Source organism: Nelumbo lutea, chromosome 7 (genome assembly GCF_056320005.1).
Source record: "Nelumbo lutea isolate HS-2025 chromosome 7, American lotus-T2T, whole genome shotgun sequence".
In the NCBI taxonomy this organism is placed as follows: domain Eukaryota; kingdom Viridiplantae; phylum Streptophyta; class Magnoliopsida; order Proteales; family Nelumbonaceae; genus Nelumbo; species Nelumbo lutea.
Window position 1 is genome coordinate 26,357,455 of NC_142690.1, and position 16,561 is coordinate 26,374,015.

The 16,561-nt window shown below is 40.0% G+C and overlaps 1 protein-coding gene and 1 pseudogene across 2 annotated transcripts; one reads left to right on the forward strand and one right to left on the reverse strand.

Moving 5' to 3' along the window:
- Nucleotides 1-2,473: 2,473 nt before the first annotated feature.
- On the forward strand, nt 2,474-3,618 carry LOC148845804 (uncharacterized). The gene has a single exon (XM_088952676.1). The coding sequence runs from the start codon at nt 2,579-2,581 to the stop codon at nt 3,482-3,484; it is 906 nt and encodes a 301-aa protein (XP_088808802.1). The 5' UTR covers nt 2,474-2,578; the 3' UTR covers nt 3,485-3,618.
- A 128-nt stretch (nt 3,619-3,746) lies between these two features.
- LOC148845805 (cationic peroxidase 1-like) lies at nt 3,747-6,122 on the reverse strand (annotated as a pseudogene). The gene is made up of 3 exons (XR_016101666.1): nt 5,934-6,122; nt 5,602-5,800; nt 3,747-4,408 (listed from the first exon to the last, which is right to left on the reverse strand). The product of XR_016101666.1 is annotated as a cationic peroxidase 1-like (transcript).
- Between the last annotated feature and the right edge of the window lie 10,439 nt (nt 6,123-16,561).

Below are 16,561 nucleotides of genomic sequence, written 5' to 3' on the forward strand. Positions count from 1 at the left end.
CATTGGTGCCGCAGATGCCATTTTCTAAGAAAAAAGAAAACGGTGCTGATGATGTGTGGGTTGGAAGCACCGTTTTCTGTGAAAATGTTGTTTCTTTGTTTGAAAATGTTGCTGCAAGGTACGATGTTTCCTAGAGAAACAATAATGTTTTCTGTTTGGTACCAATGTTTCAGGAAACGTTTTCAACATTAGTACCTATTATCCAGTGCCATGTCATGTCCCTGTTGGCAGCAACGAGCTGAAACTCCTAAAAATAGGGGTGTCCACTGTTTGGTTAATCGAACCATGGCCCTTTTTTGTAAACCGAACCAATGGTACTGGTTTTAACATTTCGCCAAAGCGAAATTGAACCGGTACCACCGGTTAATCGGTCTGCTGGTTTCGATTTTTGACCAATTCGATTCTTCGGTTTTTCCGTTTTTTATATTTATAATATATATTATATAAAATATATGTATAATATTAAATTATAAATAATAAATGATATATAATATATTATAAATAGATCATTATAAATATAATATAAGTATACATTTATATATATAATGAATATATATTTATATATAATACATTGAAAATATGTGACATATATTAAAAAAATATATAAAATATACATATAAATATATACCAGTCAGTTCAGTTAATCATCGGTTTTTTTGTAGGTTAATCAAAAGCCGAACTAGTCCTTGGGTTTTTCAAAAATTTCAAATCGAAACTGAACCGATCATTTCAATTAACCGCATTTTGCAATTTGGTTTTCTCGGTTCGGTTTTTCGGTGTTTCATGGACACCCCGACCTTGCTCCAAACCACACCTTATTGATTTCCAAGGTGACTTAAAGCACTGTTTTTTATGAAAAAATGATTCTAAACAAATATATATTTCCAGGAGCAATGTTTTTTCCAATCTAGTACTGATGTATCACCATTTTCTGAAGCAACGGCAACATGCCAAACAGACGCCTAGATTTGTCAAACATTTGGAGTGAGGTGTAATTGGACTCTATGTCTCCATCTATTAGTGACTTATTATCGTAATGGGCGGGGTGAAATTGCGTCGGGTTGGAGAGAGTCATCGGATCAAACAGATTGTAGGCGTTACTAAATTAATATTGTAGCAGGGGTTGTCAGCTTGTCACATGATACGGAGCCTTCTTACCAGCAATGGCGAAGTGCGAAGGTTCTTCTATTGACCCGGTAATTTAATAAATATGTCACTGTCCACATGCCAAACAGGGCACAAACCATCCAAAATTCAGATAACGATCTAGTAGCCGACTGTAGCCACGCTTCACATGGAAATGGAAATAAAATATTATACCCAAAAAAATATTAATTAAATTATTTTATTTTATTTTATTAAATTTAAATTTGTTGGAGGTTGGAACCATATTATTGATTTATTGCTCGTCCATTTCACGGCAGCCTAGTTGGCTTCTCTTGTACAGTTGTACAACCCACGAGCATTTTTCCAACTCAATTGACTGAGATTATTATATTAAAAAATAATAATAAAATAAGATCATTTATTAAATTATCCCTATAGTTTTATGGATTTATTAAAACCTATCTTATAATTTGTATTTTATTAAAGTATATCCTATAGTTTGCAATAGATTTATTTAATTAACCTTTCATTAGATGGCAGTGAAAAATGTTTTAAGCCTAATGTCTATTTTAATGAATTTAATTAAAAGAAAATAAAAATAAAAATTTTAGTTTTGCCCCTAATAAGACATGAGTGTTGAGTAACCACTCTATTTGGTTCTATTTTGAATACTATTGATCACACATCTACTAATGAGTGGTTGATTAAATAAATAGTTTACAAACTATATGGGGTGTTTTAATAAAATGAATTTACAAACTATAGGGGTGTTTTAGTAAAATAAATACTATAAGGTAGGTTTAAATAAATTCGTAAAACTATGGAGATGTTCTAATAAATGAGCATAAAATAAAATGAAAACCAGTTGGAGTTAAAACTTAAAAGGTGGGTGGGTCCATTTTCCTGAGGGAGCCATTCTAACATGGCTTCCTTCCTAGAACACTACCTAAATTGTCTTGTGAACCATTACCATCTTCCATGCTTATAGCACTCTCCTATCAGATTTCCTCTCAGACCTCAGTTTCACCTTCCCATGGAACCAGAAGATATAGAACTATAGAAGATTTGCTGGGAGCTACAAGTCTACAACGTCAGAGCTACATTCAACTTAACTCTCTGTGGGTCTCTGTCTCCAAAGCTGTTTGCATCTCTTACCATTCGGCATTCAAATTTCATTCAAGAAGAATCTGCATTGCGGTTGAGAGTTTCAACCCGTAAACAATGCACAGAATTCACATCTGTTGCTTGCATTTTGGCACAGTGAGAGCCGGTGATAATATCTCATTGCGCTTGTTGACTTCGAGAGATTAACTTGTGAGTTTGAACCCAGATTTTGTGTAGAAACAGGAGTCTCATCTCACCAAAACTCTCTGTTGAGAGACTCCATAAAACGTTACAAGCCTAGAATGTAACATTCTTGATCAAAATTAGGGACTGAATTAAATTCTGTTAATTCCATTGATTGAATTTCATGGGATCAAAAAGGTGGTATTTCATTTGGGTGATCTGTTGTCTCTGTCTCTTTATTTCTTCTTCAGGACAAGCCTTAAACAACCTTACTCATGATGACTTAGATGATCTTTTCCAGGATTATGCCTTCAAAGCCTTCAAAGCACTGGTTAGACCTCGTACAGGCAAGCTGTACAATGCAGCTCTCCCTGTTAATCTGTCCGGAATGGAAGTCTCAGTTGTGCGTCTCAGGAGCGGGAGCTTTTGGGCCAGAGGAGCAAATTTCAGCACCTTCCACATCCCACCCAGGATTATACCACTGCCCTATGTGAAGAGACTGGCCATTGTCTATCAAAATCTGGGCAATTGGTCATCTTATTACTACCTTGTGCCAGGCTATGCATTGGTTGCACCTGTTGTTGGCTTCATGGCTTATGATGCATCCAACCTAAGTGCCACCAGCATCACCAATCTCAGCCTCAGTTTGAGAGGGGATCCCATTTCAATCCGTTTTCCTCAGGTAGTGTTGCCTGAAGGATCAAATTCCACCATAAGATGTGCTACATTCAGTGAAGATGGGTCAGTGCTCCTTAGTGAGATGACACTCCCAAGTGAATGTTTGGGGCACGATCAAGGCCATTTCTCCCTGGTTGTTCCAGTTCCTCCAATTGCTGTTCCATTGAAGAGGAAAGTGAAGCTCTGGAAATGGTGGGCAATTGGGTTTGGCTTTGGTTTCATTGGGCTGGTGTTGGTGGGTTTGGTCGGCATTGTAGCTTTAACCTTTGTGAAGATAAATAAATTTGGAGAAATGGAAAGAAGAGCTAGTGAAGGTGAGACTTTTGATACTGTTTGGATTGGGACTAGCAAAATGCCTTCAGCCAGAGTAATTAGAACACAGCCAGTCCTTGAGAATGGTGATGCTCCATAACTTCCTTTTCTTCATCCCCTCTGTTTCTCTCTTTGTTTCTAGTTTTCCTTTTTCGGGATATATTTCTGAATGAATTGAGAATTCTTAGATGTATGTATGTTGCAAATCAGATTAATTCATTATTTTTCTGGTAAGTTTGTTGTTGGAGATTTCCTCACCAATGTAGTATTTGGTGCAAATTCCGGTTCAAAAGTTCAGTGGTTAATTTGATCAGAACACTCTTAATTTACAGCCATGGAGTTCCACTGCTTGAAGCATATAATTGAAATAGCTAAAAACTCGTAGTTTTCTTTAGTTGTAAACTTTAACAGTACACCGTCAGAACACTCTTAATTTGCTCATGAATTGCACAACATATTAGACACAGAGAGAACTTTTATCAGTAATTAACCTTTCTACAGTTTTTCCTGATCTCTCCTTTATCTCCAATGAGGGGGCTCAAGTTATCTTGACCATGGCGTTTGCAAAGTCAGTGTAGAAGGCCTGTGCATCTCTGTAGGTCAAAACAATGCCATCTGTAGATCCCCCATTGAAAAGCTCCTGATCAGAGTGTAGCAATCCCCTCCTCATGGTGAGTTCCAGGAAATAATGGTTGTCAAACCGATTAGGACTTTGGTGGTCCATTGAAGATAAGTTATCATCACCACCATTTGAAGGACACCTTGATTTTCTTTCAGAAGCAATCACTGGTTCCAAGTTTGTTCCATTGTATAAATGATCACGAAACAAGCGACAACGTGCCATGCCAATCGAATGTGCTCCAGATAGAGCTACCATTTCTCTGGCCGTGAAGCCCTTATTACTGAAAATTTTAACCAGATCTTGAAGATCTGAAAATGGGGATGGAAGAGCTTCTGCAGCTTTTCTGTTGGCTGACTTTGCATCCTTCCTTCCCAGTAGCACCAGCCATGAAGGACCTCCCAACTGTAAATTGAAGAAAAAACAGAGTTAATTAGTACTGTTGCATGAAGCTTAAGCCAAAATAGAAGAGTTCTTATACAGGGCTAAAACAGAAAATCATGGCCTTGGATCTACTGTATTGGCCCATCAAGAAGTCACTTCATCTGATTCAAGGTGGGAGGGAAATGACAATAAATCAAAGGCTTTGATTTACTTGTTTCAGCGCAGGGCTATTACACTGTCTAGCAAATGTGGGTTGAAAAATGAAAGAAAAAGAGTTAATTAGTACTGTTGCTGCTGTATGTGTGTCTACTGTACCTAAATGCTTAAGGCTGATTTTGGAAACAGTGCAAATAGAGTGTAAATGCAAATAAGCAGAGTGCATTTTGGCTCATATAAATGCGAAGTTGGTTTAGTTCTGCATGGATAAATTTACTGTATTGCCAAATGACTTTTAGTTCTAATGGATGCAAACACAAATCCTAAACATACCTTTTTAACATTCATCACTTTGAGTGCAAATATTTGCTTCCTTTTTTTGATGCAGAATTACCTTTCATCATTTTGGGTGTAAACATGACTTGGAAATTGTGTCTTATGCCATTATCAATACACAATTGAACTGTTGCCAAACGCTAGAAAAACTGAACTAGAGTGCATATTTGCACTGAACCAAGATTTGCACTCTTTCCAAACACAGCCTAAGCATTTGGGTGTTTGATCCTTACCACCCCATTAAAATTAATTAAGGGGCTCTTTGGCAAATCTTTCTAGGTAGAGCTTTCAACAGTCCAGTAGACAAGATCACAAACTGAACTCTTGCCCTTAGGATCTTGTCTTTAAAAATCAAGATTGTTTGGTTCACGTTGTGGCCTATGGGCTGTTAAAAGACAACTGAAAAGGCTATCTTCAGCACTCAAAGACCAAAAGTTTCATTTGAAGCTTCCTGATTTCTGGTTATTATTCTTTCTATGTGCTTATCTTTGGTTTTTTGGTCTATGCAATACCAAACAGGAAAAGACCATTTTTTGCCTTTTGAGTTTTCTGCATATTAAAAGACATGCGGAAAATACCCGTCAAACACCACTTAAATTTCAGCACAAGATATGGATGGGTCTCACACTTCAAGTTAGATGCGCCTTTGCGTGAATCCTGTTCAAAGACCTAACCTAGCAGCTTAATCTTTTGGGTTAAATCAATGGTTCCTTGAGACTTACCTCAACGACTGAGTCGCGTGATGCAATGGCGAGAATATCAGCACATGAGACTATTGGCCCATTACACATTCTGTTCTACAGCTTCTTTGATCTTGTCAATAAACTTAAACCCTCTCAGGGAATTCATGTTGGGTATGGCATTCTTCTCGCTATCAATACTTGGGGGGCTGTCATCAAGTAGCACACCTGCATCACAACCCTGCAAATGGCAAATTAATCATCACAAGCTGAATCGATCAGACTCATTCAAGCAATGTATTCACCTTCCTATCCACTGAATCCGGCAAGCAATTTTACTAATACTGACATAAGAAAATGGGAACTGTACATACAACTACAAAGCAGTCATGGAAGAAGAGACGAAGAAGAGAAGCTCCCATCCTTTTATCCCTGTTTATAGCCCAGTGGACGTTGGCTTTTACAATATCAAGGAGGAAGGGACATATAGAGTCATAGAAAGAAGCAGAGAGCTATGAATGAGAGACACAAGGGAACAAGAAAATCAAGGCCAAAGCTAGTACTAAGAAACATTTACAATGGGCCATAACTACTCTGCGCTATCTCTTTCCTATGAGGCTATTGCCATTAACAAGTTCTCACCCTCCTTTTAAAGCAAGAAAAGTGAGGGACTGAGAGCCAGATAATCCTCTGTTAATTAATTCATCAATAGATATCCCACGTTTTAAATAGGAGAATGGTTGGGTTCAGGATAAGAAGTGCCGAAAGTTGCAATCTAGTTGCTTGATAAAATGCGCAGGCGCCCACATCATGGTTTCTTTCACTAACCAAACGCATCCACGTTCATTTCTCTCTAGCACTTAGTTGCCTGCTATTCAATGGCTGATCAAAATTATTCATTTTTGTGCTCCAGTTTGCTTTGTTGCATACCATGTCAGTGAAGGCTTAGGTAGCAGCACTCAGAAAGGGCTCTTACTGCTTTCATTATAAAATTTCTACGTGCCTTTTCTTGTTAGATGGCCGGCACATAACTAGTTAAGTGCTCCTCTTACGTGAGCACTTGAACGGCTCCACTGCGGATTGGCTGGAGACAAATTCATGCACAGTGGGCTGGGTTATCAATCACGGATTAACATGTCAATGTTTAGTATAGATGGGGTCTACATTAAACATTGGCGAGTTGATCCGTGATAGGTAATCCATCCCAGTGTGTATGATTTTGTCCTCAGCTCATACGATGGCCTGTACAACAATGCCTGCACCTTCTCCCCTTCGATCGTCTCCCTCTTCTCTATCTCTTCACCCACAACCAAAATTTCCCCTCCTCCGATCAAACTGACGTGTAGCAGCTGGATCCCGGCGCCATCCTTTGACACCGGCCACGGCCATCTTCGTTGAACTAGTATAGACGCTGTAACCAAACGGTAGTAAGACGGCATAGCATCATTAAGGAAACTAAGTTAATTAAGTAAATTAAATAAAGAAAGCTAATCGGTCTAAATATAATTAAGCCAATTAAGCAAGGTCTTAAAAACCAACTTGAAAATAGAACCACTTTGGCCATCAGTTTCTCAGCCGGTGCTTTGGTTGTCTAGTTCAAACACAAATTAGCCCATAATGTTTTGAAAAATAAAAAATAATAATTAAAATAAAAATGATCTAAAAACCATTCACCAAGTCAAACAGTTTAGTCGTTCAACTGTTCAAGTAAGTGGATTGTGTATCAAGTCAACGTTTTATAGAAAACTCCTAAAATTGAACCGAACAGTTGACTAGTTCTTGGGTTAAATTGTTTGACCGTCTAGATAAATAACAATTTTAAAACCATGCAATTAAGTAAGTTAACTAACTAATTAAATAAATTTATTAAATTAATCTAAGAAATAAAGAAATTAATCTAATTAAAACAAATAAGTAAATTATGTTTACTACATAAATTAAATATTTGATTAAGTCAATTAAACAGAGTAATTAAATTATATAAATTACACTAATTAAGATGATTAAGTAAATTAAGCAATAGAATAAGTAAATTAAATAAACAAAGTTAATCAATCTAAACAAGTAAATTAATCCAATTGAGTTAACTAATTGATTAAATAAATTGAGCTAAGTAAATAGAGTAATTAAAGAAATTAAGTAAACTAGTTTAATTAAGCAAATTGGGTAACTAAGTTAACTAAATTAATTGATTGTTAATTTACTAGTAGTTAAGCTAACTAAGTTATTGTTTAAGCAACAATTTAGTCTTAATTGTTGTGAATTATTTACTACTAAAATAATTATTGTTAATTTAATGACCCTAATTTGATAAAATCCTTGAGGTAATCTAAAGCGGCCATTTCAAACTTGAATAGCATCACATAAGCATAAAATTTAGTGTTTGAAAAATCAAAATCCACATCTGATCTAATTATTAATCGAATGCAAGTTTTAACATCGGAATATATCCAAGATAATCAAATTCGAAGTTGAACCAAATATAGACTTTTGGAGTGCATCAACAGCGCCAGTACCCTAACCGATTTCTGGGCTGAACGGTTGATAAACTCCCAAACCAATGCTCCATGATTTGCACAACTATTAACAAACAAAAAAGAAACAACAAATCTGTATTTTGGGTCTATCAAACCGTGTTTACATTGCATTTTCATACATGGATTCCAAAGAAATCATTTATAATAATTACTCAAACATAGCAGGTGAAAGTTAAAATCAAAATAAAATTCTTGTTTTCATGTTGAACTGACTTTCCTCAATTCATTACCCGACTTTAAAAAGAAAATTTCGAAGCTGCAAACAATTTCAACCGATCTGGGTTGACTTTGTAAACCATGTTGTACTCGCTTTCCTTCTCTGTTTACTAAAGGGTTTTCTATTTCTCTTCTTTGAATTATCTATTTAGATGTGCATCTTCATATGAAAACATGCAGAAATGCCATAATAATGTTTAAAAATTTTATTATTGAATTTAGAATTCTCAATGACTAACAATGAATGGTGGTCAGTTTCTTTGCTGCGCTTCAGCAATGGGGAAAGGGAGCTAGCGAAGAAAGGAAACTAAAAAGACAAAGCGCAGGGATTAAAAACTTCAGAAAAGTATGGATAGGCCTAATGTAGATTTTTTATTTCTACTGCAGAATTATAAACATTCACAATGTCAAAAACCCTCATTTCATACATCAATGCCCACCTGTGAATTGACATCAATTTCGATCTGGCACCCACCCCAACTGTACTTTGGACCTACAAATTCTGATCCTGGGCTGAACCGTCATTCTTGAGAATTTTTCCACTACTGTATTGCACAATGAGTTGGAAGATTGTTGCAAAATTTGTTGGAAAGCCAGCTGCTGTAGTATTTGATATGGGCTACGTCACAAACTCCGCCATCCTCCCAGTTCTGATTGGAAAGGTTTGCAGAATTGCTTACTTAGATAATGTCATACTTTAGGTTCATTATCCCCTGGGCATTGTGCTCTGGTAGTTAGAAATTATGCCTTTACTCATGTTGATCATCTACAGGGAGGGTTGATAATTAGTGATTCTTTGAATCACAATTCAAACTTTTTCAGTCAAAACTCTAAACCCATCTCAGATCTCCCCTGGCCCAAAGAAGTTAGAAGTTTGAACTACACTTATTCAGTGATGAAACCAATGACATGCTTAGAGAAAACTTCTAAGATTGAAGGAGTAGTTGTCAAAGTTGTAAGCCTCTTTTCAACAAAAGAAAGTGAATAAAGTCAAGAATAGATGATGCCTAGCCTTATTCAGGCATGTTTTCTTCTCAATTCTCCAGATCTCAACTTAACCAGTAAGCACTAAGCAGTGGTGTCTATCAAACCCTCTTCTCATGAAAGTGAATACTAGAAAGAAATATGGAGAAGAGGATTTTCCTTGCCTTAGGAGAAGTGCTTTTTAAAAGATGAAAATAGGTTTGACTTTGCACTCTACATATCTATATTTGCATTCTTAAACTGAGTCTTGGAAGGAGTACAAATACAAATATGTACAGTGCAAATATTGCATTCTACAAATTTGCATTTTACCTTTATCAGTAAGTTTTGAAAGAACCGGTTGGAAGTGTAAGCATCTTTCCTTGGTACCAAAGCTACTGTTATAAAGAATGTATTGACAATAATGCCCACCATTACCTATCTCTGCTTAAAGTTCTAGCCTCCATGGATGATACGACTAGAAAAGATTCAATTCTGTAATGTCAAATAAAAGAGAAGGTAAGATTCGATAATGCTTAGAAGAATTAGGGTTGAGTAAAGCTATTTTGGGAAAGTGGCATTGAAGTTTGGGTCAAAATGGGAAGCTTTATGTATAAAGGTATTGATCTGCAAGTATAGGTTGGCCTGATTTGAATGGGATTCTAGGACTCTTGCATGTAGTTGTGTGTTTCATGTTTTGAAAGTTATAATAAGATTTTATTTTCCATTAGTTGAATGAACTATTTTATATTTGCAGATTTTCTATATTTAAATTTGTTCAAGACTTTATTGTCTTAATTCCAAGGATATTTCTGTTAGCAAACACTTCGAGATTGGAAATGAGCAGGTATTTTTCTGATGCAATAGGTTTCATATAGTTCCTTTGTTTATTTATTGAAGCTATGTAGATCTGATGCAATCTATTGGACATTTTTGTTCAGGTTATAATTTATACATTAATTTTGTTTGAAATTACATCAATCAGGAGAATAAAGCACAAAGTCCTTGTATTTTTTATGTCAATTGGATATTGTATTTGAATAATTCTATTGGAAACAATAATAATTAGTTTTTAATTTAATACATTAAAGTGATGAATTAGTAAAAGTGCTAGTGCAAAAAAAAAAAAATTGTCAAAATAAATCTGATATAAAAATATAAAAAAACACCTAAGTCGGCGATCATCCAACCATCGGCTTTTACCTAAGCCGGCGGTCATATAAAATCTACCCCGACGGTCTGAACTATCACCTAAAGATGGCGGGGATGTTTGAAAATGACAAAGGTAGCGGTCTTTTAGGACCTAAGCTGGCTGTCAAAACCACCACCTTATTAAGGCTAACCCGGTGGCTCCAATAGACTGCCGCTTTAGAGAAACTTGAACCACCTTTGCCCAGTCATCAAAGGTGGCGGTCATGCTAACCTAAGCTGGCAGTCCTGATCTAAGGCGGTAGCTTTTTAGGGGGCAGATGCATGACCGCCGCCTTAGACCTAAGCCGACGGTAACCTTTTTTCTTGTAGTGTAGCATGGTTTTGAAACTGGACTGGACCGAACAGTCGGACTAGTTGACCCAGGAACTAGTCAGGCAACTAGTTCCATTTCACCCTAAAATTGCACTTGGACCAAAAACCGTTGATTTGGTCAGAACCCCTTGACCTAGGCGGTCAAAGACAACAGTTTTTGGCCATTTTTATTTTAATTATTCTTTTTTTATTTTTTAAATCAGAATGCGTCATTCGTTCGAACTAGATGGTTAAACCATTCAACTCAAGAACTGGTCCACAAAACATTTTCGTGTTCAGTCTAGTTTTTAAAACCATTTTCCCTAGGCACTAGACAAACATGGGTTTGATTGTGAATCATACCAGAACATAGGGGTGAGCATTGCTCGGTTAAAACTGAAAAATCGAACTGAAATTTTCGGTTTCAGTTTGTTTGGTTCGGTTTTTCTGGTTTTTGATTTTTTCGGTTAAGGTTAATTCGGTTTTAAAAAAATTTGGTTTCGGTTTCGGTTTTCAGGATTGGAAATTCAATTAACTGAAAAACCAAATTAACCAAAATTTATATATATATATATATATATAATATTAAAATATATAAAATACATTAACATATACATATATTATAATATACATAAATATATTAATATATATAATATATAATATGTATTAGTATCATATTAATAAAATTCAGTTTTAATCGCAAAATCGAAAAACCGAACCGAAAAATTCGGTTTAGGGTTAAAATTGGCTTTTTCCCAAAGTTAAAAGTCAATATCTAAAAATCCATTGTTTATTTGTTTTAATTGTTAACTATGGAAGTAACCCGTGCTAAGCACGGGAGTGAGGGATAAAATAGAAGGTCAGGTAAAAATCTGCGTACGGACTTTGAAGTTGATGAGATTATTAAATATTAATTATCTATTATTTATCAATATCATAGAATTGTTTTACCTTCTTTCTTCTTCTTTTAATTTCTCTCTGAGCCGTAGTTGTCAACTGTTTGATTTTAATTGCTCTCAAGAAAGAAGAACACCCTATAAACGATAGAAGATAGAAAAAGAGTTGGATTAATTAAAGGTGGAGATGAGAAGTACTAGGAGAAAAAAGAACAACACACGTCCAAAAAAATAGAAGGAGAGTTTCATCATTCAATAATCCCTTCTCTTGTACCACCCAGTTCTAAAATTTGCGGTTTAAGGTCTGTTGGGGCCGTTATGGCTTTAGAGTGACTCATGATCCCTCTCTACATATCCCAGACCTGAGCCTTCATTCCATACATTAAAACCAGCCAAAGCATGACAGTAGGAGAGACCCCTCGCAACACAAACACACACGGGCATCAGTGATCATAACTCATAAGCGCTTTTACTGGGTAACCCATGAGAAGGTAGAAACCCCCTCTACATACCAATCGTTGACTTGAATGATTTCACAACTATTTTGGTGTCTGATATTTAAACCCAGTCAATGAATTACATGGTGGACCTCCAAGAGGTGGTTTACTCTATGAAAGCCTTCCCTTCTGAATTCTGATCACTCCACTTGACCCCATTTTCCATCAATGGAGATGGGCTCCATCTTGATTCAATAGTTGTAGCTTGGCAGAGATACCAAAAAAATGGACAACCTTAGACCCCTTTTGTCTCGAGCAGACCACCAGATATTCACCTTATTCCTATATGACTATGATGACGATAGGTGGGTAATGGGTTTCACCTCTACCGGCTTGGATCACTCACTCTCTGGCTCTTCTTATATTATTAGTTTGCACTCTGCACTTGGGTAATGTGTATTTGATTTTCTTTTATCATTGGTGAAGTATCGTCAGCGGAGACAGCTATGGAGAGGTGGTCACCGGTGATGAGTACCGAGAGCAGCAACAGTAATAATCATGATATTAGTGATATGAATAATCAGGAGAGGAAGAGACGGTTGATGAGTGATCAGGTAAAGTCATTAATTAGAGTGGAGCTTACGGTAGGAGATAAAGCAGGAACCCGAGAGGAAGATGAGGTTGGCTCGGAGTCAACCAGGAAATGACGGAGCCAATAGTTTCTGGGAAATGTTCTCCAACGAGGAGCATTGTAACTCTGTATTCAAAGTACAGATAACAGACGGGGGTGAAGAGAAAACAAGTGTATACTTTTGTTGAGGTCCTGGTATTTGATACGTCGCACCTTCAAACATGATTCAAACCATAAACGAAAAAAAGGCAAAACATAAACATGTGAATTTTAACCCCAGTACCTTATTTCTCATCTATTCGTATCATGCAAGAAAATTCACGTGTAGTTAGTTATTGATGGAGGGTGATTTGTCCCAACAAATATCTCAGCCTAACAATACAACCGCGACATGACGGGAGAGACACGACGAGTCCAACACTAGCCACTCGGTGGGTTAAGCGATTCGCTGGGGACTAACACCTGGCCAACCTTGACTCCCACCAAGTGTGGGAGATCCCGAGCTCCCCTTGAGACCCGAGCTCCTCCTAAGGGGCTCTGAGTTCTCCCTTCCTAAGAAGGGAGCACCCCAGTTTTTGGCTAAGTGTCTCGAGGGAGAAGCACCTCGGGGCAGCACTGCCTCCAATGCAGGCACCTTGGCACCTCGGTGCCGAGACAAACCTGCCCCAGGTGGTCCGGCGTACAATAGCTCTGTAGGCTGCAAGGAAACCTGCCTGACATCCATACCTGTCGGATCCGGTGGCAGGGCTCTGATCCCTTGCTAGGCGACGTTCTGTTTAACGTCTCTAAAAAGTGACACGTCTGTAGCCGCAACCTGCACCTGCCACACCTACCCTGGCAGTAACGACTAGGGCAGTGGCAGTTATGCCAGGTGTGACCGAGCTCCGACATAAAAGAACCCCAATCCTCATGAAGCAACGGTATTGAAGCTTAAGCACTTTCAGCACTCTTACTCTCTGTTCTTTCTTTGAGATTTCTCCAATTCTAACTTTAGCCATCGGAGTGTTCCCATCGAGAGAACTCCCCGGGAACCCTTCACCTTTTCCTTCCTCTCAGGTGCCGTCCGTTCTAGCCAGAAGCCAAGTCACAGCCAGCTAGGAGTGCCCAGATCGTGCAGCATCATTTGGCATCATCTGTGGAAAACGCTTCAAAAAGCCTCCCTCTAACTTCTGTGAAACTTCCCTCTCTTTAGCTCATCAGCACCGACACCCATAGCTTCTTCCAACAACTCCGGACACCGAAACAACACCCTAGAGGAGCAACTCCAACTGCCCACCATCTGCATCGTGCAGTTCACCATGCCCCTCTTTGTGGACGGAGTTCCTAGCCTGAACTTGCCTACAACGGTGGCACCCATGACTGTTTCGCTGCCCCTTGCAGTCAGGACGACCTTCATCGAACCTACCATCCCCCTTCCGGTGGCCGGCCAAGGTCAACTTGAAGACCTGATGCAGTGCATGCGAGCCATGCAGGCCCAGATGCAGTAGTTTCAACAACTTTAGTTCCACCAGCAACAAGTGCTGCACCAAGTATCCCAGTATCAGTACCAACAACAATTCCCGTCACTCCCTCCCCGGCATCCAGCTGCATAGCCAACTAAGCCTCATCACCGCAGTGAACTCCCCTCCCACCGGGGAGAGACTTCGGCATCATCTCATAGAAGGAAGGGAAAACTCCCTACCCCCGCCACACGGCCCGCAATCAGGTCGGGGGCTTCCTAGCCGGTTAGGATGGCGTCGCCTCAGCACTCGCAGTTTGAGCCTCTGCTTGCGGAGAACAGGTTTGAAGTGCTAGCCGATGACCTGGAACAACGTCCTTCTGTCCGCAGCTATCGACAGCCATCCCTGCCTCCCCCTGGGCCCATCGAGCTCAGCAACACTGAGGCCAACAACACCAACGCCGAGCCGACCAACAAGCAGCGGAGATGTCGCTAGGCTTGCCAAACTACCACCACCCACAACTTGCCCAAGCTCAAGGGAAAAATAGAAATAAGTTCGGGAGAGGTAAGAGCTACGCCACTTCTCCCAGTCCCCTCTCCTCTGTCTCCGGAGCTCCTCGCAGTCCTCATGCCCAGGGACTTCAAGCTCCCACCGTTGGACAAGTACAACGGGTCTTTCGACCACATCGACACCTTCCAGTCCCAGATGCATCTGGCCAGGGCGAGTGAGTCTTGCATGTGCATGGCATTCTTCACTACATTCAAAGGAGTAGCCCGCACCTAGTACCGAAACCTCTTGCCGGGCTCAATAAGGAGCTGGGCGTAGTTCATGCAGGTCTTCACCTCCCACTTCATCACTAGTAAGAGATGTCCAAGGCCTCAAGAAAGCCTCCTCAGCATAGTCCAGAGGGAGGGGGAGTCCATCCGGAATTACATCAAGCGGTTTAATGACGCTTGCCTGCAAATACCTGACCTAGACCCTATAGTTCGGCTCACCGTGGCCAAACGGGGCATCACCCACAAAGAGTATAAATGGCACGTGGTTGTCAACCAACCCAAGACCGTGACCGAGTTCCTCGAGCTCACAAATCGGTTCATAGGGATAGAGGAGGAGATCAACCAGAAGGGCGAGCACGCCCTCGAAAAAAGAAAAAGGGAATCGGAACCCCGGCTCCAAGTGACTACAAGAAAAAGAAGGACCAAGCTCGGGGGGCAAAGCCAGTCCAGCCTTTCCGAGCTCCAGTAGCAGAAAGGGTGTTTACGCCCCTCAACACAAAACGGGCCAAGATCTTCATGGCGATCAAGGATGCCCTGTATGTAAAGTGGCCACCTCGGCTCAAGGCCGATCCTAATGTTAGGAACAAAAACTTGTATTGTAGTTTCGATAGAGATCACGGTCATAGTACCAAAAGTTGTAAGAATCTCCGCAATGAGATAGAAGAACTCATCCGTCGCGGATATTTGAGGAATTTTGTATAGCATAGCAATAATAATAATAAGGCATGTCAGCACGGGGAGCAGAATAAAGAAGCCCCCAAGTCCAGTAGACATGTAGAGCAGCCATAGAGGCATTCTCCAAACGGGAGGCCAGTCTGGGGAACCATCCACGTAATCGTCGGAGGATCGATTGTCGCGGGCTGCACTTTGGCAGCAGCTCGGTCATCAGCCCGCGAAGCTGCCATAGAAGAACTAAACCCCCTAAAGAGGCCAAGGGTGGAGGAGCCAATCTTCTTCACTGAAGACGATGCATGAGGGGTCCACTACCTCCACGATGATGCTTTCGTCATCAAGATTAGAATCAACGACTTTGAAGTAAAGCGCGTCCTAGTAGACTCGGGCAGCTCGATGGATATCCTCTTCAAGGCAGCCTTCGATTAGCTTCATCTCCCAGAAAGTGACCTGAAGCCCGCAAGCACTCCACTGGTGGGATTCAGCGGCGAGGAGGTTAGGCCTTTGGGGAAAGTCACTGTGCCTGTGGAAGTCGGTACCTGGCCCAATGTGGTAAAGCTCAATCATGAGTTCTTGGTGATCGCGACCCCCTCTCCATACAACGTGATAGTAGGACGGCCCACCACCCACGTCCTACGAGTGTTAGTCTACACCTACCACCTGGCAATGAAGTTCCCTACAGACTTTGGAGTCGGAGTGGCATGAGGTGATTAGCTCGAGTCTCGCAAGTGCTATGTTTCCGCCCTCAAAGGAAAGGCCAAGGTAGCTGACGACCTCGAGCTAGGACGACCTGTAGAGCAGTTCACGGAGTGAGCTACACCTACCGAGGAGACCATCCCCATCCCGGCTTCGAAAGATGATCCAGCTTGGGTACTTCAGATCGACGCTTCTATCGAGGAGCCCCTGCGGTCTCAACTGGTAAGCTTCTTACT

Bases quoted from the DNA above. Each gene is read 5' to 3' on its own strand.
- LOC148845804 (XM_088952676.1), top strand. From the start codon at position 2,579: ATGGGATCAAAAAGGTGGTATTTCATTTGGGTGATCTGTTGTCTCTGT.